Raw genomic sequence first — 27,324 nt, forward strand, 5'->3', positions numbered from 1 at the left:
CACAAAAGCCAGACAGTTTGGGAGGGACCCTTCATGGTGGTAAGGAAGGTCAGTGATGTTAACTACATTGTAGAACTGCTAGGCAGGAGGCAGGGGCACAAATTGTATCATGTTAACGTGATGAACTCTTACCATGATAGTGGGGCCCCTGTGCTGAGTATTTGCAGTGGATGGCAGGAGGAGTCTGAGGGGAATCTGGTGACTGATCTCCTCAGTGATGCTCGGACTGACACCTCAGTGGAAGGGATAGCCATGTCCCAGCAGCTATCCACTACCCAGGTTCAAGAAATCAGAGCAGGATTACAGTAGTTTGGGGACATGTTCATTGGGAAACCAGGGTGCACCCACCTGGTGCAGCATCATGTGGATGCAGGTCCCCAAAGACCTATAACACAGGCCCCTTACATGGTGTTTGAGCAAGTCAGACAGATTGTGAGGGAGGAGATACAGAGGATGTTAGAACTGGGAGTAATCCAGGAGTCCAGCAGTCCTTGGACCTCCCCAGTGGTGCTGGTACCAAAGAAGGATGGGCTGCACCAGGTTCTGTGTGGACTACAGGAAACTAAATAGTCACACAGAGTCAAATGCTTACCCCATGCCTAGGACAGATGAAGACCTAGAGCAGCTGGGTGGGGCTAAGCATCTGACCACTGTTGATCTTACCGAGGTCTACTGGCAGGTGCCCTTGACTCCCAATGCTAGAGAGATGTCAGTCTTTGTGACTCCTTTTGGCTTGTATGAGTTCACGAAGATGCCCTTTGAGATAAAAAATGCCCCAGTGACTTTCCTGAGGCTGGTAGATCATATCCTAGCAGGTGCAGGAGATTACGCCATTGCTTACCTAGATGATATTGCTGTCTACAGCCATTCCTGGCAAGAGCACCTTCAGCATGTTAGAGAGGTGCTGGACAGACTGCAGAGGACAGGGTTGACCATTAAGCCCAGTAAGTGTCTGGTGGGTATGGCAGAGATCTTCTACCTGGGGCGTAGAGTGGGGAGTGGTAATATCAGGCCAGAACCTGCCAAAGTGGAAGCCATTCAAACATGGCCTGCTCCTGTTACCAAAAGCAGGTAAGGGCATTCTTAGGGATAGTGGGGTCCTATAGAAAGTTTGGTCCCAGTTGTAGTACCATAGTTCCTCCCCTCACAGACCTGACAAGGAAGGTAATGTGGAACCTGGCACATGAACAGCCATTCCAGAAGCTTAAAGGAGCTTTGGGAGGACCCCCTTTGTAAGCCAGTCCTTATTACAGCAAAGAATTTGTTCTGCAGGTGGATACTTCAAACCATGGGGTGGGGGTTGTACTTAGGCAGGTTTTCTCAGAGGGAGAAGAGCACCCAGTAGTATATCTCAGTCATAGACTCCAACACGTGGAGGAGTGTTATGCAGCTGTAGAAAAGGATTGTCTAGCCATAATATGGGCACTGCAGAAACTTCAGCCTTATCTGTACGGAAGGAATTTCACTGTAGTTACAGACCACAATCCCTTAACATGGCTACATAGAGCCAGCCATCAAAATGAAAAGTTACTAAGGTGGAGCTTAGGACTACAGGCATATGACATGACAGGATAACACTGTAGTGGGGCCAGGAATGCCAATGCAGGTGGGCTGTCAAGACAGGGAATGGGGTAACATATTCCCAGATAGGCTTATTTCTCTCAAGCCATGTTTCTCAAGGGTCACTTGAAAAACTAGCTTGAGTCGTCAAGGGGAGGAGAAATGTCAATGTGAAGTGCCAGCATAGCCAGCTGGAGTTTTGTAAAGAATGATATGTCCATTGAATACCAAACTGATGTATACAAGATGCTTGTGTTACAAATGTTTTAGCACTGTATGTCATTTGTATATAAAACTGATTTTGTACAGATGCTTGTGCTGAAATTTATTTGTGAGCTTGGCTTGTGTTGAAACGTATCAACAGTGCTCCCTGCTTAAATGAAGTGATATGTACATGTATTTTTGTAGCTGAATTAAATGTATATGTTTTAATAGAGGATACTGGCACAGCAGAGGTTAACTTTAAGAAAAAAATGTGAAATGTAAATGAGCTGTTAACCCATTAAAAGGTACCCCACTGTGCTAAATAAGACCGAAGTTGCTGGGTCTGGGGAAGAGCCTTTTCCATTAGCTCAATGAAAAGAGTAGAGGCCCAGGTACTGCTTTAAACATATGGATGTGCATTGTGGGCATCTGTGCTAACTTCCTGTCTCAGCTATAAAAGGAGAATACTGTGAGAACACAAGAGTCAGGTTACTAGATGAGGTCATTCTGACAGCCCTCTTGGAAATTATATTTTAGATATTACAAGGAGAAATCTTAGAATATAGAGTATTCTGTTTGAGAATCCTGACTAGAAAGACCCTCATCCACATGATCTTGCCTTGCGGTACTAAGTAACTTAACTAGGGAAGAGTAATTCTCTTAGATTCAGTCAGGAATATAGTGAAGCTTAGTTTAGATTTTGTTTTTCTTTATTTGCCTCTGTCCACCAATGTTCTTTTCAATATTTCCTGTGAGCTGAACTCTGTGGTTTATTGTGAATATATATTCAGTATTTTCATGTAGTTTTATTATTTATTGTTAAATATATTTAAAACTTTTATTGTCGCTGGTCCTTGTAGAAAGTATCTAACCTTTGAGAGTCTTCTTCTTTTGGCTTTTTCCGGTTAGGGGTCACCACAGCGAATCACCTGTCCGCTCATGATTGGCAGTGGAGTTTGTATGGTGTCGAGTTGACAGCCCGGCACCCAACCTTCCACAGAAGGCACACACATTCAGGCACTCACACCTAGGGCCAATTTAGAGTGTCCAATCCACCTACAGCATGTCTTTGGGATGTGGGAGGAAACCGGAGCACCCGGAGGAAACCCACTTGACCACAGGGAGGACATGCAGACTCCACACAGAAGGCACCCCAGCCAAGGATCAAACCAGAGAACCTGTTGCTGTGAGGCGGCAACACTAACCGCTGCACCACCATGGCTGCCCATCTAACCTTTGAGAGTACTTATATTTATTTGGTGACACTGTGTGGGCCACTCCAGAAGGCCTAGCCATCTTGGTGAACTACTACCATTTGTATTATTATTAATATTACACAGTATAATTGGATACCCTTTTAAAGAGCTTTATAGTAACTGAGTGGTGGTATTGATAACTACCTTATGGTCTGGGCAAAGTTTGTAGAGAGGGTAATCTGTGCCAGCCTTTTCCAGGTGTGTGCATGTGAAAATGAAATCTTAAAGAATGTGTGTGTCAGCTACTTGGGTCAGGGACACGAAGCATTGGGTTTACAGAGAGGGTGCTGGAGGACTTGGCTTGGACACTCGGGTGAGGACCTAACCCTGCAGTTGTACCAGTGGGGAGTCTTACTGGGGATCTGGAGGGAGACGGATAAAGAGACATCCAGACCCCAGGCTGTGGGTGCCCCTTGTGTGCTCTTAAGGGAAGCTGTACTTGATGCACAGAAGTCTGCATCTGGAAATACTGAGTGTATTCATTTGTATTCCAAGTGCACATCCCTCTCCAGTGTCAGTGGTGAGGATTCAGACTCCTTGATTCCTGGCCCAGCATGGGGATGGCACATATTGGTGGCCCTCACATATTGGTAGCAGAGGTGGGCTTCACACAAGCAACAGCTGGTGCTCTAGCTGTGAGAAAGTCTCCACCCACTGGTCTATGAACATAAAGTTTATGACAATAAAATGCAGAGCATTTTACCTTCTGAGAGAATTCTCAGCTATTATCATCTCAGATTTTTATACTCCAAATGCAAAAAAAAAAAAAAAAAAAAAAAATTAAACACTGGCCAGACTTTACCAGTCAATAAGTGAAATGCAGAACATAAATCCCAATTGTGTCTATATCATAGAGGGTTACTTTAACCAGGCTAATCTAAAATCACTTCTACCATATTACTACCAACATATAGACTTTGCTACCAGAGGTGCCAACATACTAGATCGGGTCTACACCAATGTCAAACAGGCATTCAGGGCAAAACCCCTCCTGCAGCTTTGTAACTTGGATCATAAATCCATTATGCTGACTCCAGCCTACAGACCACTCCTAATCTGAGAGAAACCATCCAAGAAGCAAATAAGAATCTGGGCAGGAGAAATCTCTGCATTTCAGGACTGCTTTGAATGCATAGATTGGAACATGTTCAAAGAAGCTGCCACTGTAGATCAGCATACCAACCTGGAAGAGTACACTGAATCGGTAGGATACACATCAAAGTGTGTGGACGATGTGACAGTCACCAAGAGCATCGCCGCATGAGCCAACCTGAAACCCTGGCTCACAAGCAAAGTGTATGAGCTCCTGAGGGCACGCAGCACTGCCTTCAATTTGGGGATAAGGGCTCCCTTAGGTCAGCTAGAGTGAACTTGAGCAAGGGAGTATAACAGCAAAAAGGGCATATGATCAGATGATCCAGAGCCACTTCAGTGACCTGAGGGACTCAAGGTGACTGTGGCACGGCATACAGTCCATCACAGACTACAAGCCCATGTCAGCATAGTGCAATGACAATATCTACTTCCTCATCAAGCTCAACACCTTCTTCAAAAGGTTTGAGAAAAGAAATAACACAACTGCAATGAAAGCCCATAGAAATGAAGTGGACCAAGTACTATGTCTCAACCCTGCTGATGTTAGAAGAATCCTGTGCAGGGTTAACCCAAAGAAGGCTTCTGGACCTGACAATATCCTGGGAAGAGTTTCAAAGAACGTGCTGACCAACTGACACAAGTTCTCATAGACATATACAGCATCTCATTAAGTCAGGCTGTTATACTGAAATGCTTCAAAACTACAACTATAATACCTGTAGCAAAGAAGTTCCCACCATTTACTCTGAATGACTACTGCCCCATAGCATTCATTTCTGTAGTAATGAAGTGCTTCGAGAGGCTGATCAAGGACGATATAACACCCAAACTTCCTGCATCCTTAGATCCACTTCAGTTTGCATATCAACCAAACTGCTCCACAGAAGATACTATATCAGTGACGCTTCATTTATCCATGGCCAACCTGGAAAACAAGAGCTATTTTGTGCGAATGTTGTTCATAGACTTTAGCTCTGCCTTCAACACAGTGATCCCGCAATGTCTAATAAAGAAACTTGACCAACTGGGAATAAATATTCCCAAATGCAATTGGATACTGAACTTCATCACAGACAGACCACAGACTGTATGCATTGGCAATAGCACCTTTGAGAGCATCATTATGAACACAGGGGTTCCCTAGAGCTGTGTTCTGAGCCCTCTGTTGTTGACCTTTAACTCAGAACTGCACTGCCAAGCTTAACTCAAAATACATCAAGTTTGCAGACGACACAACTGTCATTGGTCTTATTAGTAATGATGATGAATCAGCCTATAGGGAGAAAGTTAGTCAACTCATCTGGTGCGACAACAACAACCTCACACTAAACATGAACAAGACAAAAGAGAGTATTGTTGATTTCACAAGAAGGCATAAAACACTCTCCACTAACAGTCCATAATGAAATAGTGGAGAGAGTTGAAAGCACAAAATTCCTGGGTTACATATCACAGATGACCTAACATGGTGCATTAATACTACTGCCATTGTAAAGAAAGCACACCAATGCCTTTATTTCCTGTGAAAGATGTGGAAGGTAAACCTCCCCTCTCCAATCCTCACTACCTTCTACAAAGGTACCATAGAAAGTATACTAACCAGCAGTATTGCAACTTGGTAAGATAACTGCTCCACCTCAGACCAAAAGGCCCTTCAGAAAGTGGTTTTGATATCAGAGAAAATCACTGCGACCACTCTGTCATCCATCCAAGAAATATACCTTTCACAGTGTGTCAGCAGGGCCAACAAGGTGACCAGAGACACTATCCACCCTGCCCATGGACTGTTCATCTGTTTATCTTCTGGTAAACACTACCACAGTATGAGATGCAAAGCCATGAGATGCAAAACAGCGAGATTCAATAATAGTTTCTTCCCACAGGTCATTAGACTACTAAACTCACTAAGTCCACACCATGTTGAACTCTGAACTCTGAAAAAAGGCTGTGGAAAATTCCAACAATAGTACCTTATATTATTTGTGCAATAATATTTATGTGCAATAACTCCACTGAGATTTTTAAATTCCTATTCTGTGCACTAATCAAAGCTGCAGAGCAAATGCAGTAATGATTACTGTGGAAAAAGTCTCCTGAATGTGCAATCAGTAACTAGTTAGTTTAAGAAAATAATGTGTGTCATGTCAGTAGTAGCTGTAGATTGTCCATATGTGGAAATGCCCCCATCATGAGACAGAGTAATGACATTTCATTCAGTGATGCACAAGTTGTATAGTCTGAATGACAATGAAGTTCACTTTGACTTTGACTTTCGGAGTTTCAGTCTGAGATAGTACACTGTACTTGGTTCTGGAGGTGATGACTTTTACTCTGGATGCAGACTACATTACTATACAGAATATATCTTTACTGAGTTTTCATTATGCCAAAAGTAAAAAATATTTTATGCTTGTCTAGAAGTATTTTTGGGGTGGCACAATATGGCTTATACTTCATGGTCTGAAACAGCCAAAGTAGTGGGTTTGAATTCACATCAGAATTGCATTTACATTCTTACATACACTTTGTACATGAAAATCTTATTATAATTCCCTTAAAATATTAATGTTAAGTTGTCAATCTCGCCTTCATTCTTGCTTGATGGGTTCGGAGCCGATCCTCGGCTCCGACTCGGCACTTGCTTTAGCTCGAGAACTCCTTTTACCAGCTCGAGGCAGCCCCATATCCCATGATGCAAGGCGGTAAGTACCCAGATCTCGTTTGCCGCTTCGCTTAGGAGGTCTTCTTTTTACCAGCTCCTGGTAAGTTGTTCACATTTGTGATTTTTCAAGCCCCTTTTAGTCTAAAACTAATTTATTGATAGTTTAAGTTTATTTTTCTACCCTTTCTGACAGAAATTCCCTGTCTCTTTTAATTTTTTGTTAGTCAATTTTCCCTATCCCATCCCCCCCCTGTTAGGGTGTGTGTGTTGGTTTTTTATAGAATACCTCTTGGTATTTTGTTTAATTTAATTTTGACTGGTGTGTCTGTGTGTTGTGTTTTTCGGCACCATGTCAAAGGAGAGGGTCTCAGGTTTTAAGAAGTGTGACTCGTGCTGTCAGAAGATGTCTCTGACAGACGGTCACACTTCTTGCCTGTATTGTCTGGGCCCTCTTCACCTGCAGGACTCCTGTGCTATTTGTCACTCCTTCAGCCAGAGAGTCCTGCAGGAGAGACGTAATAAGTTGATTCTTAGGGGCCTTCTTGCCGGAGGGCTCTCCGGCTAAGTCGGCTCCACCAAAATCAACAAAACCTGCCAAGGCCCAGGCTTCTGTATCTAAGCCTGCGGCCTCGGCTCCGACTCATACTGAGTCGAGATCGGCTCCGGCTGGAGCCGATTCTGGCTTGACAGCCGGCACCGATGGCTATCGGTGCCGAATCTGTATTGTCCACTTCGATGTCGGCTCCGATCGGTTCCGACACCCATGTGGCACAGGCATCGGTGTCGGCTCCGATCGGCTCCGACACCGTTACTTTGGTGGCTGTATCGGCTCCGGCTGGAGCAGATACATCGAGGTGTTCTGTCGGCTCCGAGAAGTCAGCGCCGACAGGATCTATAGTATCGGCTCCGATGGCTCATTCCAGGAAGAGGTCGAGGTCTCCTTCCTTGGAGCCGATACTTTCGGCTCCGGCTTCACCTCTTCTATCGGAACGGAGCCATCGGAGCCGATCTTCAAGGTCATCCAGGTTGTCAGATCATGACCTAGAGAGAGTGGTCAGTAGATTACTCAAGTCACAGGTACTGGCCCAAATTTTACACAGTCCGTCTCAGCAGACGACTGTTGGTCCACACCCCGTTACAGTTCCTCCTTCAACTCTACCCCAGAGCTTGGAGTTGGAGTCTTCGGGCATGGTTACTGCTACGGCTGGAGGACGGATACCCCCTTCTGTTCCTTCAGCCTCTACTCTTATCTCCTCTTCCTTAGAGGGATTCGGTGGTCGGGCTTCCATAGTCTCCTCCGAGGGGGTGAGTGGCATCGGACCCTTGTCCGAGCCCGCTCTTCCCCTTGGAGCCTCGGCCTTGGTGAGCTCGGCTCCGACATCTGCCTCGGAGACTTCCCTTCGGTGGTCCCTGGAGTTCCTAGCTCTTGGAGCGGGTTCTCTCGGACCTGCCTGGGAGGGAGCATTCGAGGTGATGAAGAGTGTACTGGCCACTGGTATCAGTCAGCAGTCTGTTCCCCGTAGCTCCTCCCTCTATAGTACCTGTTGACATCTCTGCCACTTCTCTTGCTACAGGACCCAGAGATCCTCCGCCTCAGGTTTCCCCATTGGGAATTTCCCCTCTTCCGAGGATTCTCCTGATGTTTCGGGAGATCCTCCTAGGAAGAGGACTTGTAAGAGGAAGCATGTAGACTCCCGAGTCTGTCACTCGGATACTGACTTTGATGAGTCAGAGGGATCCCTAGATCCCCCTCTGAGGATGTCTCCTTCTCAGACATCCTATAACTTCTGAAACAGAGGGGAAACTGGCCCACCAACAATCCCTCTGAGGATGAGTCAGTATACCTAGAGGCATTTGGATCTCGGCCCTCCACCTCCTGGGTGTCTCCGCCTTTCGACCCCTTATGCAGGTTATTGCACGAAGGCGTGGGCAGCTCCTGACTCTGTAGAGCCAGTCCCTAGGAGGCCTTCTAAATTTATCACTGCCCCTAGTGACAAACAATTCCTTACCAAGGGTGTCCCCGCTGATGCCATGGTGGTGGCTGCCACCAAAAGGAACTTGCAGATCCTTCCGTGCCCGTCCATCCTCCTAATAAGGACTCTAGGACCATGGATAGGCACGGTAAGCGGATGTTTTCCTCAGCGACCTTTGCTATGCGTTCGCTGAATTACCTATGTCACTTCACCAGACTCCAAAGAGATATCCTGAAGGAGCTGGGAGAAGTAGTTCAGGATCCTACAGCTGCAGGGGCTCAAGAAAAGATTGCTTCGCAGCTAGGAACCCTCAATTCCATTGCTAACTCCTCCATGCGGCTAATATCTTATGCTGCGGATGGAGCTTAGTAGAGCCGGAGGCACAGGTGTGGCTCTTAGACGCCAAGCCTGGATGCGGCTATGTGATTTTGTGGATCCCTTTAAGGCGTCCTTCACAAATTCTCCCTTTGATGGGTCAGCTTTGTTTGGCCCTCAGGTGAAGGAAACCTTGACCAGGTGTGAACAGGACGGCAAGACTCTTTCTGCTGTTGAGTCCGTTTTCCACCCCTTCTAGGCCTTATCCCAAAGGACAGAAGGGTGGAAAGATGTGGTTCCGTAAATCCCAAGGAGTCACGCCGGATTCACGTGGTCAGTTTACCCCTAGAGGCAGAGGGGGTAACAACAACAGACGCCGCTCTAGAGGCAGAGGGGTCCAAGAACCAGGGAAACAGGGAGCCTCTCTCTGATAAGCCCTTTCAGCATCCCTGAGGTGTTGCCCGGCTGTCCCTCCTTGGAGGCAGTCGGGAAGATTATCACTGTACCCAGAAGCCTGGCATTCCCTCACTCAAGACAGATGGGTACAGTCGATCATATCCAAGGGTTACATAATTCCTTTCGAGGAAAGTCCCTTCCCTCAAGTTCCCTTCCAGATGTACCACCCGGTCTAAGGGACATTGCAGAGTTAGAAATCGCAAAACTACTGCAAAAAAGAGCCATTCAGCCAGTTACAATAGACCATTCAGAGCCCGGAATCTACTCAAGGTTCTTTTGGTCCCCAAAAGACGGGAGACTGGAGACCAATATTGGATCTCAGCAGACTCAACAAGTCTGTCAGGAAGACAAGATTGCGAATGGTCACTCTTCAGTCAATTCTGCCCTTCTTACAGAAGGACAACTGGATGTGCTCAATAGATCTTCAGGACGCGTACTATCACATCAAAATTCACAGACGCTCAGGAGATTTCTCCGCTTCGGCTGGGGTCCAGTCATTTCCAGTTCAGAGCCCTGCCCTTTGGTCTCACTACAGCCCCAGAGTGTTCACCAAATGCATGGCAGTGGTCACGGCTCACCTGAGACGTCAAGGATTCCAGGTGTTTCCGTATCTCGACGACTGGCTCCTGTCAGCCACCACCAGGCATCAGCTTATACAAGCCAGGGATTACACAATAGACCTTTGTTCTCATTTAGGCATCTCAATCAACTTCGAAAAGTCATCCTTATCGCCCTGCCAGTCTATTACCTTCATAGGCGCAAACTTAGACACTGTTCGGATGTCAGCTACCCTTACAGAACAAAGAGTTTCAGACATTCAGACTCATGTCAGGATCATTCTGGCCAGCAAGAAAGTACAGGCCAGAATGGTTCTAAAGGTATTAGGTCTCATGGCTGCGGCCATTACTCTTCTTCCCCTGGCTCGATTCTCCTCCTTCAGTGGATGCTGTTCACACAGTGGTCATACCAGCAACTCCCAATGCGTCACCAGATTCTGGTGACACAGACATGCAAACAGCATCTTGCTTGGTGGATCACATCGTCTCAGGTTCACCAAGGCAGGTGCTTTGTACCCCGTCCCGATAGCCACTGTCACCACAGATGCCTCCCTGATCGGGTGGGGGTCATTATCAGGGCAGGATGGTTCATGGGGCGTGGCAACCGCTCGAGTACCATCTGCACATAAATGTCCTGGAGATGAGAGCAGTGCTTTTAACGTTGCAAGCCCTCAACGACTTTCTTCCTGTAGGGACAATTGCAGTCCACACAGACAACATGTCTGTAGTTTGGTATATCAACAAACAGGGCGGAACCAAGTCCTACCCCTTGTGTCGAGAAGCGCTCAGACTTTGGCAATGGGCGATCTCCTCTCATCGGTTTCTGGTAGCAACGCATATCCCTGGGAAAACCAACATTATAGCGGACAGATTGAGCAGAGCTATCCTCATGCCTCACGAGTGGTCTCTCAAGCAATCTATAGCGGAAGAGATTTTTCTGGAATGGGGTCGTCCATGTTGCGATATTTTTGCTACTCCCCAAAACAGCAAATGTCCAGACTTCTTCAGCCTCTTCCCTCTATCAGGCCATCCCCCCAGAGACGCTCTGACCCAGGATTGGCCCCAGGGACTTCTTTATGCCTTCCCTCCATTTCCTCTGATCCCTCAGGTGATCCAGAAAGCTACTGCTTTGAGAGCCAAATTGATTCTCATTGCCCCTTACTGGCCTCGACAAGTTTGGTTCCCGTTCCTCCATCATCATCTTTTGGTGCAGCCGTGGCATCTGGACCCAGTGCCAGATCTACTGATTCACCAATCCGGTCAGCTGCACCGGTCAATCCCTTCTCTCAACCTCACAGCATGGTTGCTCCACTTCCTTCCTTAGCCAGGCTTCCTTTGATCTCTAACCCAGTTAGAGACATCATAGTAGCTTCACTAAAATCCTCTACCAGGAGGATTTACACAAGCAAATGGAAGCGTTTCTCTTATTGGGCTAAGGCCCAAAATATTGATCCTTTTACTGCCCCTGTTCAGGCAGTTCTGGACTTCTTAGCAGAGATTTTTCATGCAGGCTCCTCTTCTTCCACAGTCAGAGTTCAATTGGCTGCTATTTCTAATTTTCATGTCGGGATAGCAGATCATAATATTATGTCCCATAGGCTCTGCAGGGCCTTCTTGAAAGGAATTTTCCTACTAAAGCCTCCAATCAGGAATCCTCCTCCTCAGTGGGATCTAAATTTAGTGCTGACATCCTTGATTCTTCTCCCCTTCGAGCCAGCTGTTTCTTGTTCCCTGAAATATCTTTCTTGGAAAACTTTATTCCTAGTGGCTATTACATCTGCCAGGAGGGTGTCTGAACTTCATGCTCTTCGGTTCGACCCCTATTTGATTTTTCACAAAGACAGAGTATCTTTGAGAACTAATCCATCCTTTTTACCTAAGGTCGCTTCAAAGAACAATCTGAATCAATCCATTGATCTCCTGTATTTTTCCTAACTATTCAGATAGAGCTGAACAAAGCTACATTATCTTGGCGTCCACCGTCAACTTAGATATTATTTGGACAGAACAAAAAATTTAGAAAATCTGATCAACTTTTTGTTTCCTATGCGGATAATAAAAAGGCCTTCCTGTTTCTAAAGTGACTTTGTCCAGATGGCTTTCTTGGTCATCACTGAAATTTATACTCAGGGGAAAACAGCTGTGCTCAAAACCTAAAGCACATTCAACTAGGAGTTTAGCTACTTCTACAGCTTTTCAAGCTAGACTTCCTTTGGACACTATTTGTGCAGCGGCCACTTGGGCCACTCCTCACACTTTTGTTTCCCATTACAAATTGGACTTGGCCTCCAGGGACAGAGCCAGTTTTGGCTCTACAGTCCTCAAGAGTTTGTTCCATTGAGCCACCCAGGATAGAGGTGCTAGGGGCGGTCCCATCAAGCAAGAATGAAGGCGAGATTGACAACTTAACATTAAGAAGTTATGTACCTACCATAACGTTCCATGTTAGTTGTCTTCTCTCGCCTTCTTTCTTGCGACCCTCCCTCCTTCCCCCTGGCCTGGACAGACCTTGTATAAGAAACTATTATGCTAAAGACCATTCAGACCTGGTCCTTTTTCCATCTGTAAGTTTCTTCTTCCTTTGGGAAGTATTTTATGCTTGGTGTTATTGCCCTTTGTCAACAAACGAGATCTGGGTACTTACCGCCTTGCATCATGGGATATGGGGCTGCCTCGAGCTGGTAAAAGGAGTTCTCGAGCTAAAGCAAGTGCCGAGTCGGAGCCGAGGATCGGCTCCGAACCCATCAAGCAAGAAAGAAGGCGAGAGAAGACAACTAACATGGAACGTTATGGTAGGTACATAACTTCTTATTATGAACCTTTAAAGAGAAGTATTACAGCCTTACATACTACACTAATGACCTACCCACATTTGCAAATACAGAAATTCTTATCGCCTTTCTAAAAATTCTAAAACTAGAAGCATATGTACATCCTCCTGGCAATAATATTCCCATAAGTGAAAGTATTCTAGCTCGGCTAACAAATACAGTTTCAAATAAGATGATTATTAAACCAGGAGATGTTAATATTGGCAGGCAAAGTCTAACCTCTGAATTCCCTTCAAATAGCATTAACTTTCATAAGTTCACACAATTAATCACCACCTCAGTAAGATTCAATAATTCAAATAACCAAGGCTGTAATCTTGAATGGCTCTTGGTCCGTTCAGTCGACGCAGACCTTGACCGCGTTGGCTCCGCGATCTTCCTCAGAACTGATGCCTTTATTGTTGAATCCAGTTTTGTCGGTTCCAGCTTCGGCACCAACACCCACTTCGGCACTGATCCCTGTGTCGGTTCAGACCATGACCTCGGCACCGATTACTTCTTCGGTGCAGACAACCGTAGTCCAGTCTATCTCAGCATCGTTGTCCTCGGTGCGGACAGATGAGATAGGCACCGAGTTTGCCTTTTCTGTGGACAGGCCTGTTTCTCCCTCAGTCTCCATGGGGTCCACTAGAAGCCTTTCCGAACATGATGTGTTGCGTCTTGTGGATCATGTGCTTTTAGCCAGAGGTATCCCACCCCTCAGGAACTATCCTTCCTTGAGAGGTAATCACCTGTCTCCAAAGACCCTTTCTTATTCTCCTCCTTCATTGCCTTTGAAGTCCAAGGATATAGCACAGTCTTCTTCTGCGGTCCCCTTTATGGATCTCACTAAAGAACCGCAGTTGCCTTCATGGCAGGAAAGTTTTGCTATGACCGAGGATGTCAGTTGTGACACGCATAGTTTGCTGCTCAACAGCCATCCAGGGACTCCGGGTCGGCAGGCTAAGCCACTTAGGGGAGGGGTGACCCATGTCCTAGGCATGCACTCCTCTTCGGGTGGACCAGCCTTCCAACTGATGGAGAAGGCCTTCTCTGCTGCTGGTGATACTGGACTGTCTATACCTCTGCCCTCCCCTGGTACACTGGTTTCACAAGTCGCACCTAGCGGACACCGGGTGCAAGGGCCTCAGGACATATTCCCACAGGAATCCCTTTTTCCGCTGTCTTCTCCAGCTTCTCCCGCTGAGGAGGTCCACTGGAAAAGTTTGTGTGAGAGGAAGCACATGGACTCCACAGAGGGGTCCCTCACTGAAGACACAGATTTCGATGAGGGGGAAGGATTCCCTCGATCACCCTCTGATGTATCCTTTGGTGATATCCTCGAAATCCTGAAACAGAGAGATGACTGGCAGTCCTCTAATCTGACCTCTGAGGAATCTGTGTTCATGCAGGCCTTTCATGCCTGGCCCCCTACCTCCTGGGTTACTCCACCTGCTGATGAACTTGTCCGGCTCATTGTGCAGCATGCTTGGAAGGCTCCTGATACCATCAAAGCTATTCCCTGGAGGCCAGATAAGATTTTGTCCTATCCTGCTTAGGATCCCCATTGGTCCAAAGGTCTTCCTGTGGATGCTTTGGTGGTGGCAGCCGCAACAAAAAAGGATCTGGCAGAAGAAGAAAGCCAGGCTGTCCATCTGCCTAACAAAGAGTCCCGGGCCCTGGACAGGATAGGGAAGCACAACTTTGCTTCAGCGACCTTTACTACCAGGTCCTTGAATTATATGGCACATTTTACCAGGCTTCAAAGGGATCTGATTTCTGAGCTTTCTGAAACCTTGACTGGTGCCGTGTCTGATGAGGTCCGTGATAAAGTGGCCTCTCAGCTGGCTGCCATTGAATCTATATCTAACTCCTCTATGCCACTGATATCTCACACATCAGAAGGAGCAGCTAGAGCAGCGGGTTCAGCTGCGGTCTTGAGATGACACGCCTGGATGCGCTTGTGCAATTTCGCGGAATCCTTTAAGGCTTCTTTTCTTAATGCTCCCATTGAGGCTTCCTCGTTGTTTGGGCCCAAAGTTAAAAGCACACTGGCCAGATGTGAACAGGATGGTAAGACCCTTTCTGCTGTAGGTGTCCGTTATTGTTCCCCTCAATGTGCTTCCTCCTGAAACGAAAAGAGTGGGAAAATGTGGTTCAAGAAATCTTAGGGTCCTTTCCGTGACACACAGGCCAAGTTCTCCCCCAGAGGCAGAGGGGGAAACTCACAGAGAAGATGCTCCTTTTGGGGCAGAGGGGGTCTGCATAACCAGGGTTCCAGGGATTCTTTTCCTGGTCAATCCTACCAGTGCTCCTGAAGAGTGGCCCAACTCCTTTCCTCTGGAGGTGGTTGGGGGACGTTTCTCCTTGTACCCTTCTGCCTGGCTAACCATTACCACCGATTCTTTGGTACAAAGGATTATAACCAGTGGTTATCATATCCCCTTCGATCTTTGTCCCACCCCTTCAAAAAAACCTTCCCGACATTCCACCCAGTCAAAGGGAAGAAGCAGCACTAGAGATAGAAAAGCTGCTAAGAAAGAGAGTCATCTAAATAGTCCCTCCAGACCAGATAGGATCCAGATTCTACTCGACTATTTTTGGTGCTAAAGAAAACCGGGGACTGGAGACCAATTTTGGATCTCAGTTTATTGAACAAGTTTGTGAGAGTACAAAAATTCCGGATGGTTACAATACAGTCTATCCTCCCGCTTTTGGAAAAAATTGATTTGATGTGCACGATAGATCTTCAAGATGCGTACTACCACATAAAAGTGGACAGGCCATCAAGAAGATTTCTGTGCTTCCGTGTGGGAGCCAGTCACTACCAGTTCAGAGTGCTGCCCTTTGGACTCTCTGCAGCCCCCAGAGTGTTCACAAAGTGCATGGCAGTTGTCACAGCTCACTTGCGACTTCAAGGATTCTAGGTGTTTCCATACCTAGACCACTGGCTCATTTCCGCCCCCACCAGACATCTACTGGAAAAAAACCAGGCTTACTCCTCCTCGCTGCTCAAAGGCTAGGCATAACCATAAACTGGCAAAAATCTAATCTCACCCCATCTCAGTTGACAGAATTCATAGGGGCTATCTTGGACACAAAATACTGCAGAGTTGCTATTCCAGAGCACAGAATTCTAAGGATAAAGCAACAACTAATTCCAATCCTTTCAAGGAAAAAATCCACGGCTCACTTGGTTCTACAGCTGTTTGGTTCCATGGCAGTCTCCATCACCATTGTTCCCCTGGCCAGGTTTTACATGAGACTTCTACAATGGCTACTGCTCAACCAATGGTATCCTTTTCAGCATCCTCTTTCAGCATGATTCGAGTAACCCACCGGTGCAAACAGGATTTAAATTGGTGGATGACACAATCCATCACAATGGTCTTGCCCCTTCTCCCCCCAGTAACCCAAGGCCACAGTGACCACGGACGCCTCCCTGATGGGGTGGGGGGGCTATGTCAGGGACAGACAGTCCAAGGCACTTGGTCCGAACTGGAGGCCCATCTGCATATAAATGTTCTAGAGCTGAGGGCGGTGCTTCTGGCGTTGCCGTCTGGGACAATTGCGATTCAGTCAGACAACATGGCGGTGGTCTGGTACATCAACAAGCAAGGTGGAACCAAATCTTACCCCCTTTGTCGAGAGGCCATGAGGATATGGCAATGGGCGATGGCTACCAACCATTTTCTTCTAGCAACGCACATTCCCGGGAGTTCCAACATGATAACAGACAGACGCAGTAGGTGCATTCTTCAACCTCATGAGTGGTCCCTGAATCCCTTGATAGCGGCGGCGATCTTCCACCACTGAGGCGCCATCCTTGCTGCGACCTCTTTGCATCCCCGACCAACTACAAATGCAGCAACTACTTTGCCCTGATTCCCCCTCCGGGACAGACACCTAGGGACGCTTTAGTCCACGATTGGCCGTCGGGTCTTCTTTATGCATTCCCACTTTTTCCCCTCATTCCCCAGTTTCTGAAGAAAGCCCATTGGTTGAAGAGCAAGGTGATCCTCATAGCACCATATTGGCCTCGACAGATTTGGTTCCCCTTCCTTTGGCCTCACTTGCTAGATCGACCATGGATTCTCCATCCAACACCAGAGTTGATCTCACATCCACAGAACCTGATTCATCCCAACTTGAACAGCCTGAAGCTCACGGCTTGGCTACTCCAATTCCCTTGATTGCCAGGCAGAATGATCTTTCTTTACCAGTACGTGATATTTTCATTGCTTCTCATAAGTCTTCCACTAGAATTACTTATCTGAGCAAGTGGAAAAGATTTACCTGTTGGCTGAAAGATAAACAAGTAGACCCCTTTTCAGCACCAGTGTCGATAATATTAGACTATTTGGCCGACGTTTTTCAATCGGGTCTATCGGCCTCTACCATTAGAGTTCATTTGGCTGCAATTTCTAATTTTTATGACTGTGTCCAAGATTCCTCTCTCATGTCCCATAAATTGTGCAAGACCTTCGTAAAAGGTGTGAATCATCTGAAGGCACCTTTTAGAGAACCTATTCAACCATGGGATTTATCATTAGTTCTACAAGCTCTGACAATGTCACCTTTCAGACCAGCCTCTTCTTGTGACCTCAAGTATTTGTCATGGAAAACCTTGTTTTTGGTCACCATTACTTCTGCTAGACGTATTTCTGAGCTTCAAGCTTTATGTATTAAGAGTCCATACTTGATTTTTCATAGAGATAGAGTGTCTCTGAGAACTAATCCATCTTTTCTGCCTAAAGTGATCTTTGAAATGTCCATTAATCAAGCCATTGAATTGCCAGTCTTCTTTCCCAATCATTCAAACAGAGGAGAGTATTGCCTGCATACCCTAGATATCCACAGGCAAATCCGTTTTTACTTAAACGGGACTAAACCCTTTCGTAAATCTGACCAGTTATTTTTGGCCTTTTCTGGACCTAGATTAGGATCTGCTGTTGCTAAGGTCACATTAGCTAGATGGTTGAAGGACTGTGTGACCTTCATTTATACACAATGTAATATCTCGTTGCCTACTACCATCAAACCTCATTCAACAAGGTCGGTGACAACTTCTGCTGCCTTCCATGCCAGAGCTTCTTCACATGACATCTGTGCAGCTGCAACCTGGGCTACGCCTTATACCTTCATCAATCATTGCAAATTGGATTTGGCATCTAGGGGGAAGAGCATCTTTCGGTTCTATGGTGCTCAGAAATGTCCTTCCATGAGAGCCTCCCAGGAATGGAGGTAGCTGGGGACTCTGTCCCATGTGTAAGGAATGAACGAGGATTAACAATATCAGATAAAGAAGTTATGTCTTACCATAACGTTCCATCTGTATTGTTGATCCTTGTTCGGTCATTATGACCCTCCCTCCTTCCCCCTCCTGTGGCTTCTAGTGGATCTCACCATCCGGTTCTCTTAGGTTATTTGACCAGACTACCTTCTTTTGACTTGCAAACTCAATCTGAGGTAACAGGGAAAGGGGGATTATGGGTAAGAGTTTAGCTCGAGGGTTTGAAGCTGACGCGAGCTTGGAAAATGGCTGGCTCGGTTCCGAGGTCGGAACCGATACCCCATGCGTAATGACTAAACGAGGATCAACAATACAGATGGTAAGATATAACTTCTTTTTTCTCATAAAATATTTATATTTTCTGTTATTCTATATGTTAAAGCAAAATAAACTTGTTTTTACTTTTGACAGGCATGCATTTATGTGAAGTTCTGATTCTTCCTTTCCTTAATTGCTGTTTGGTAATGCAGCAAGTAGTTAATAGCCATCCATCAAAATGTCTTATCCTGAAAATTTAATGATAATATAGTGAAATAGTTGAGAGAAAGAGAGAGAGATTTGTAGGTAGGGTCAGATTCAGGCCAGAATGTCATTTTGAAATTGACACTACAACACTATAAAATTGTCAATTGAAAACAATATTGTAGCTTTCTTTTTTCTTTGGAGTAATAAATTATAAAGATGATCAAATATATAAAATATTAGGGGCTGAATTCAGCAAGATTACTAGAAGTTGCACACCTGGTGTGCACTTTGCTGTAACCATTTCCAATTCAGTAGCAGCCCTACCACAATGTTGCAACATGTAGACAAGACATGCAACACCACGGTGGGCTCTATTTCTGGCCTTCTGCAAATACTAATGAGACAACCCAGTGGAGTGGCCTATGCTAATTAACCATGTGGTCTCCTCTGAAAATGTCTGCTATAAGGCATTTATGCAGCCGAGTAAGTTACATCAGCCGCCATGCTAATAAACATAGCCTAAAGCTTCTGTCAACCCACTTGGATTAGAGGCATGTGCCAGGGAATTTAATAGACTGTGTGTGTGTGTGTGTGTGTGTGTGTGTGTGTGTGTGTGTGTGTGTGTGTGTGTGTGTGTGTGTGTGTGTGTGTGTCTGCATGTATGAATGTACATCTGCCTGGGAGGGCATAGTAAGGGGTTTAGTTAGGAGGTAAGTAGAACAGGTTTGTGTGTATCTGCATGTGTGCACGTATGTGTGTGTGTGTGTGTGTGTCTGTGTGGCACGGGGGGGGGGGATGCTGTTATACCTCCACAGTTCCCTTAACTAATAAACAAATCCTGCAACAATGGGTGTGGGGGAACACTCTATATTGTGCCTTAAAGGCACAGAAAAATTTATAGAACAATGTTTTGTACACAGAAGATATGGGGCAGAGGAAACACTAGACATCAGGGATAACTCTTTACATAGTGCCTTAAAAATTTCATAGACCAAAGATATCAGTGTGAAAGACATGGGTGGAACACTGACAGCAGGGACAGCACTTTGCATCATGCTTTAAAGACACAAAAGGATTCAAACCATGTACCCTCATTGGTCATACATGGAGTGTGTACCAGCTCTAAACAGCATGGATACTACTAAAAATTATATAAGTCCTTGAAAATGAAGTCATAAATAAATAAAGTGAAAGTAAAGGGGGGGATTCAAACCCTGCATCTGTGACTCAGAAAACATACTCTAATGGATCAATTAGTGTAGCATTTTTTTTTTTTTTGCTTAAAAGTTTGGAACTCCAAAGTCAGGCATTATTCAGTGAATGGAACACTCTGTGAGTATAAAGGGAAAGGCAGTTATAAGAGGCAACTCAGGAGTGTACTGTAAGTGCAGAGACAGACAGTTGAGAGGGGTGATTGTGTCCATGTTAGGGGAGGAATACTGGACAACACCAGGGAGAATTTTTTAAATGCGTCTTGGAGTTGCTTAAGTTGATAGAAGAACAGATTTAACATCACAATGCACTTTATGAACACTAATGAGAATCAAACTCGAATGTCTGTCATTAATGAGTGACTGTAAGAATCTGTGATTTATGAGGGCAGGGACAAAAAATAAGAAACATCTAAGATGTTCTGTTAACTCAGGAACAGGTAAGAGGTGTGTGTGTGTGTGTGTGTGTGTGTGTGTGTGTGTGTGTGTGTGTGTGTGTGTGTGTGTGTGTGTGTGTGTGTGTGTGTGTGTAAGTGAATGGGGGTGTGGCGGTGCCTGTGTCAACGCATTGCATCTGCTGCTAGTATTAACTACCACAAGAAAGTGTAAATTTGCACTCAGACTAGGTAAGGGCAATTCAGCAAATTATGAAGTTTTTCCTTATTGTAGCTAATGTGTCTCTAAATCACATTTTTCTGCATTATATAAATAGCCCCTTTTGGATGCAGCTTTTACTGCCAGTGGTGGGGTTCCTTCTGAATCACCGAGCAGGTGGCATTATTCCCTCTGCACTAAATGAATAAATATTTCTGTATAAAGGAATTTCTCTTTTTTTTATATTTTGTGGCATAAAAAATAACATTTTTTTATAAAAATTCAAACTACAACTACTCCTTCACATTTGATGATCAGAGTCCAATGTGTGGGCATTTTAAATCAATTATTCCAGTAACATTACATGACAGGTTGTGAGGTAGTGTCAAAATATTTTGGAGATAAAGGCTTTTATATATAAAGAGCAAAACATGGCCAAAACAGTCTGCAGTTTTGGATCAGTCCTTTGGGAACTAGTCCTTTAAAAGAATAGCTATGTCAGAAGCCCCAGTTTGTGTGATAATGTTGCTCACCTCCAGATGTTTAACAACTATTTATATTCTTGACATATAATAAGAACTAACTGCATTGAAATACCTATTTCTGTAGCTGGTAGTGAACTGTATTAGTGACCTACAACATCCACCTTTTCATGCCAAGGGAGGATATATAATTATATTATCTTGATGTGTCAGTGGGGGAAAGAGGAGAAACATCATTTCTAGCCTTGTTGGGAAACAGTTTATAGACTTTTTTAATTACCAGTTCTCCAGCTGGCATATAGCTGGCCTTCTTTCTTATCCCTATACCCTCTGCCTCTTTTGGGTGCTCCCTATAGCTCCTTTCTGAAAATCCCAGATGATACCCTTTATCAGGCAAGCCCCTGCCTCCTTTGGAATTTAGGCTTGTAGCATAATTGTTAAGAAGCAGTGAGGGAGGCCTGGGAGGGAGCAGTGAACAGTACAGCAGGAGCCATCATATAGCAGCAGATGATCAGCATCACTACCCCGGGAGAAACAACATGCAGTGACATCAGCACACCTGATGCTCCCACTCACCCATCAGGCAAAGAATGTTTTTGTCACCCCCCCCCCCCCCAAATTACTTCTTAGGTTCTGAGGCTCCTGCTCTCTTTATCAAAGTTTACACAGGCAGTGATCATTTCCCTACAATCCTCTGAGATAGGAAGCCCATTCCTGAGTTCTGGTCACTGGCAGAATATATGAACATTTTACCTCTGCATCCAGTGGGCTGGCACTATTATGTAAAATTGGGTATGAAAGAACACACTGCGTTGGGATTGAAAATGGACAGTTTAAGAGGCCTTGCTATTTACTTTCAGAACAGCAACCTTGAAATTTGTTATATGATAATAAAAGGAGACATAATTGGCAGAGTGTATCCTGTTAGGGGGTTGAGGGAAGTATGGAGCATTTGGCCACTGTAAGCCCTTTCAAGTATTTACCACTTTTTGGCAAAGTATAGGTAGCCTTCCACTGCTCTCTGTCCGTCTGTCTAGAAACTCATGTTTCTCTGTGTTGCTATTGTCTTCTCAAAAGTTAGAATGGCCTGTTTGAAGAAGAGCTCACCAGTCAAGATAATAGAAAATATACCACAAAGATAGAAGAAAGGTCACTACACTAATTTAAAATTCAACTTGCTGACATGGAAATTAATATTTTTAGTAATGGATAGTAGCTGTTTACAGCAACTTGGGTTTATGAACATTAACTTTTTATTGTAACGTTATTAAAATGATGGCTCAAAACCTGTGCGATAATTTGAATTTTAGCAGTGACGGAGATAAACTTTTTTTTCTTTTTCCTAATATCAGATAAGGTGGCCTCCCAGAGAGATGAAGATAAATGGACTGAAGAGGAAGTCTCCACTGTCTCTGGATTTGATGACCGCTGGGATCCTAGGGAGCAACCTGAGTAAGTTTCAGTTAATAAATATTCTGGAATTACATCTTGTCATATTTTTAAATCTACATTTTTTATGTTACTTTCTAGACTTTTTTTTTCTTTGTGAATAATATTTAAATAAAGGCCATGTCTTTAATTTACAGTCAAAATTTCTATTGGAATTGCATACCAATTGTTTTAAAAGCATTTGTTTCTGTAGAACTGTATAATATCAGAACCACCCATTTTCTGGGTTTGTGGATCTCCTGTGGGTGGGTCAGACTTGAAATTATCCTTCCTCTGCCATCAGATATGCCCCATCAACTTCTGAAAGTCATTTTTGGTTCAGGGGAGCATCTCTCCCCCTTGTTAAGAGGTTGGAGTTGGCCATAGTTTGTTTTCTCATAATATGACCTACTTTTTTTTGCGATGGTGGCTGTTCCCTGTGAGGGCCACAGGTCTTATGCTCCAAAGGTGCTGATGCAGATGGCATGAGGCTCCCATGTAAATGCTCTACTGTTCATCATTTTCTTCAATTATCATTGTATAGAGAAAGAAAACAGTTGCTACTCAGCCATATTGATGGGAAATAAGTGCTGCATTATGACTTGTGCTTTAAACAAGTTGCCTTTATTTTAGTGTAAAATTATCTAAAACGTTTTTTTTTTTTGCTTCAAGAAAGTAAATAATTTTGTTTCTGTACTCAGATAAGTAAGGATGTTATTCACAATTCACTGCTACAGTGCTGAATCTTGGGATTCCTATTTGCAGGAAGCCTGAAGGCTGACCCATATAATCAGAGCTTTCATCTTCCCTGTCATTGTTAGGTGGACACCCTCCACTAGCAACATGAGGACTTCGGTGGCGTAAAGGGTTTTTAGTGGGCACCATCTTCAGGCCTTTCTTTTCTCAATTCTATGTATACTTTGAGCATATCAGCAGCCATGTCAGTCCATCAAGTCAGTATAAAGCCAGTGAGAACCCTATTAGGGAAGCTTCTTATCTTTTCCTGTATTTGTATTTCTTTTTGTAGCTGCCAGTGCATAAATTAAAACATTTTTAGTGGTTTAAACACATTTCATACAGGAATTTGCATAGCTTTTTGTCTTTTTTTGCCTGGGTCAGGAGCAAGACATATCCAACTTCCCCCAGTGCATTTATTTTAACCAATATATGATTAAGGACTGGATCAAATCCCTCCAAAAGGTGTTTGTCTCAGAGATCTTGTGGTTAACCTAGGTATGCTATGCCACCTGCCAGTCCTTCCCACTTCCTCATGAAGAAAAAAGACAAGTGTCTGAAGGAAGAGATGGTTTCAAAAACTGACAACACTGTCTGAGAGCTGGGTAACCTCCCCAAGGGTCAAGGACACTGGTATTAGTGAGACGCCTTTGTATCCCCAGTACCTGGTGCCTTATTTGACTGAGGCCTTTGGTGTGACCCTTCTGGATGCCTCCTTGCAATCAATACCTGGCATGCCCTCACAAGCCAAAACATCTTTGTCATCAGTCTTCCCCACAGCTGCTGTGCAGGACCCAGCCTATGATGAGCAAGTAGTGATTTCTGAAAGGGAGGGCAGTATTCCTAATATGACAGGGGTGAAGTCAAAGGGGACTACATAGGTGTCTCATTTGCCAACCCTTGTCTTGAGGTCTATAAGCCCGACCACACACCCAACTGAGATTGAAGACAAAGAAGCAGAAGTAGTACAAGTGATTTTTGGTCAGATTGCCTCAGCCACTGCTGACGGAGTCTCAACCCCAACTTACCCAGGTCTCTTCCCAAAATCTTTTCAAGCTTAACTCGGGACTTCATGGGATTTATGAGATCCTGGCAGCTAGCCAATGAAAAAAATTCTGCCTCAGGGATCTCCTCTACAAAAAGAAAAAGGGTAGTCTCCTTTCCAGAGGAGCTCAGATTTTTTTTTAGATTTAGAGGTGAGGACCTGTGTTGACTTTACAAACACAAGGTGCAGGGTTTGATTCTCACATGGGGTAATTGGCTAGGCTGAAAATGGCCCACAAGGGCAGTTAGCCTAGTACTAATCTATGATGCTATGAACCTATATGGACCATTTGTCCTCAGCCTGTTTTATAGATTTTGATAGGAAGGGCATCCTTTTCTCAGCCTCATCACTTGAGGGTCACTCTTTTGGAGATATGCACCACAGAATGAAATCATCCCTGGGAGACTAAAGATTCTTTCTAGGCCTAGATTAGCTACAGACAGGTTCTGGACCTTTCAGAACTTAGATCCCCTGGCTATGTTGTCATTGTTAGCTGTCCTGGAGGGTGCTTTTAATGCAGAATATCTGTAGCCTAATTCCCAGACCCTGTCTAAGAAGCCTGATGGATTCTGTAAGGTAAGATGACTTGCATGAGCACATTTACAAAAAGCTTGTGGTAGCCCCAACTGTTGTGTCCCCAGATTCAGACAAAAGATCAAGTGGGGCTGCAGCTAAGAATACAGTTCCATGTAACAAGAGCAGGATCTTGACCAGCTTGAAAGAAAAAAAAGACACCTCAGCTGTGTGATCATTACGGTCCTCAACTGCAGGTCTCACATACTCAAATTTCAGGAGTCCTTCCATGATCACCTAAGACAGAAGACAGAGGGGATTCATAACAAAGGTCTTGGAAAGAAATATGCTGGATTTATGTATTATCATGTGTTCATCATTCTCACTGCTGCAGTAGACTTTAGGCTATATGAGTTGTGTCCTGTCCAGGACACAACAGGCCAGCTTCCAAAAGCTCTGACTCCCTCCCACACCTTCATTATGACTGCTGAATGGCCAGCCCTGTGGAGGGAAAATCAACAGTTAGGCTGAAGACTCTTCAAGACTTTCTTGCTCCAAAGTAAATGAGGACTGCACTCATCCTAATCTAGGAAAAAAACAAATTTCTAATCCAACAAGTAACTGTATACAAAATAGGAGAATGCGGAGTGGGTGCATCCACTGCAGCAGTGAAGAGTTTATACATCTACTGCTGTACATAAGTGAAACTTACACAACTGTTGTATGTTTATCATTTCTACTGCTGCAGTATCCTTTAGGCTATATGGGTTGACTACCAAAGTCAGTCTGACCTGGTAGGAGGAAGGATATGGATCCAGGAACTCCTGGTGAGTGTCCTGCTGTAGAAAAATAATCCAATTTGTAATGCCTTATAAAGATATGTATAGAGGACCATGCCTCTAGAATACTGCTAGACTCTACTCCTTTCCAAAATGCCTTTGAGGAAAACGGGTCTATGTCATATAATCGAACTTCCAAAATTTCGAACACCATATGTTCGAACTTGGAAGTTCGAAATATGACAACATCGAAACCTCAGAATAGCGATTTTTTTCCCACACACAACACAAGCACACCAAAAACCTAATAAACCTACACTAAACCTTACATACACAACTATCTATGCACTAACCTTAACCCGCGCCCTATCCCTAAAGTCCATCACTATCGCACGCTTACCTTACCCGCTCCCTAACCCTAAAGTCCATCACTATTGCACACTTACTTTAACCCGATCCGTAACTTTCCCACCACAGTAGAGAAAATGTCGAAGCCACAGAAACAGCCAACCAAATTCTTTCCCTAAGAAAGAATTCGTATTTCCACGGCTTCGACATTTCCAATTTTCGAACTTCCCAGTTTGAACTTCTCGTATTCGCATATATGAACGCTCGATTAAATGACATAGACCTGAGGAAAACTAGGCTCTGTTAGAATGAGCCTTTGTGCTGCCCAGAACTGGCTTACTGTGGTGGGAATAACAAAAGGCAGTAGCAGAGGACAACCATCTGAAAATAGTCTGTTTTGACACAGGTTGTCCTTTCTTTGCACCAACGTAAGAAACAAATAGCTGATAAGCTTCTTTAAAGGATTTATTTCTGTCAAGTTAATATCTGAACTGCCTGTGCACATCCATAGTATGAGGAATCCTTTCTCCCAAGATCTAAGGATCTGGATAGAACATTGGGAGATTGATGGCTTGATTCAAAGTAAACTCTGAAACAACTTTGGGCATGAATGAGGGATTTGTTCTTAATGAGACCCTATTTAAATGGAAGGCCAGATATGACTTACCTACCATAAGAGCTTGGAACTCCGATGCTCTTCTTGTACATGTCATAGCAATGAGAAGAACAGTTTTCCATGTAATCATGGATATTCTAAATAACAACACAGGTAACCTATAAACATTGAACCCAAATCAGTATGGGTTTGTCAAAGATAGGCTTTGCCTAATCTACCTGGTCGACTTCTACAAGAAGGTCTACAAAGCAATGGACAAGGAATGGATGGGGAATTCAAACATCTACTGTATGAATGCAACTTGAATAACTGCACTTTTCTTTGAGATATCTCACACCTCGCACCTCCTAATATTAACATTTTCTCTTTTTCAGATTTGAATTTTATGACTGAGAAGTTAACTATATAACATTTTGAGTCATCTCCATCTTCTGTGTAGTTAAAATGTCTTCATAATAAATCACAGCTGCAGTAGCTTTAGCTATAAGGGTTATATCCTACCATGGATATAACAGCCAGGTAGTCAACGGGGGGTGATAAAAGCAGCTTGGGCACCAGAAATCTTCAGTACTTTCTTGCAGCCCTCAAAAGCACTCTTTCTGGGCTTCATAGGATTGACTGTAGGTTTCTTCTTTCCATTGCTGTGCAGATAAGTTCCTTTTGGGGATTTCCTTCCACATTTTATTTTTTTTACAGAAAGTTGTACCGGGTCTCTAGAATACTGGCATTTATCTTATCATATCTTTTTTGATAAGCTGATGACATCATGGCTGTCTGGCACTCTATTTTTAGTTTAGTCTGTTCAGGCTTAATTGGGACACTACTTTTGTGTAAAAGTGTGGTAAGTTTGTATTACTCGTAGTTGGAGCTTTTGTTTTTTTAAGTGAGTGTAAGGGTTCAGGCTTCATTCTTGGCAGCAACATGGAT

General features: G+C 44.4%; 1 protein-coding gene across 2 annotated transcripts in view; it reads left to right on the top strand.

Annotated features, from left to right (window-relative positions):
• Positions 1-27,324, top strand: part of DNAAF6 (dynein axonemal assembly factor 6) — a 528,550-nt gene that overhangs the window by 356,544 nt on the left and 144,682 nt on the right. For both annotated transcript variants that reach the window (XM_044057602.1, XM_044057603.1), the window contains exon 4: positions 22,286-22,385. In XM_044057602.1, coding sequence (XP_043913537.1) covers positions 22,286-22,385 — 100 coding nt within the window. The remainder of the gene's footprint in view (positions 1-22,285; positions 22,386-27,324) is intronic.

This window comes from Protopterus annectens, chromosome 15.part0, assembly GCF_019279795.1.
Source record: "Protopterus annectens isolate FY-2018-M chromosome 15.part0, PAN1.0, whole genome shotgun sequence".
Taxonomy (NCBI): domain Eukaryota; kingdom Metazoa; phylum Chordata; order Ceratodontiformes; family Protopteridae; genus Protopterus; species Protopterus annectens.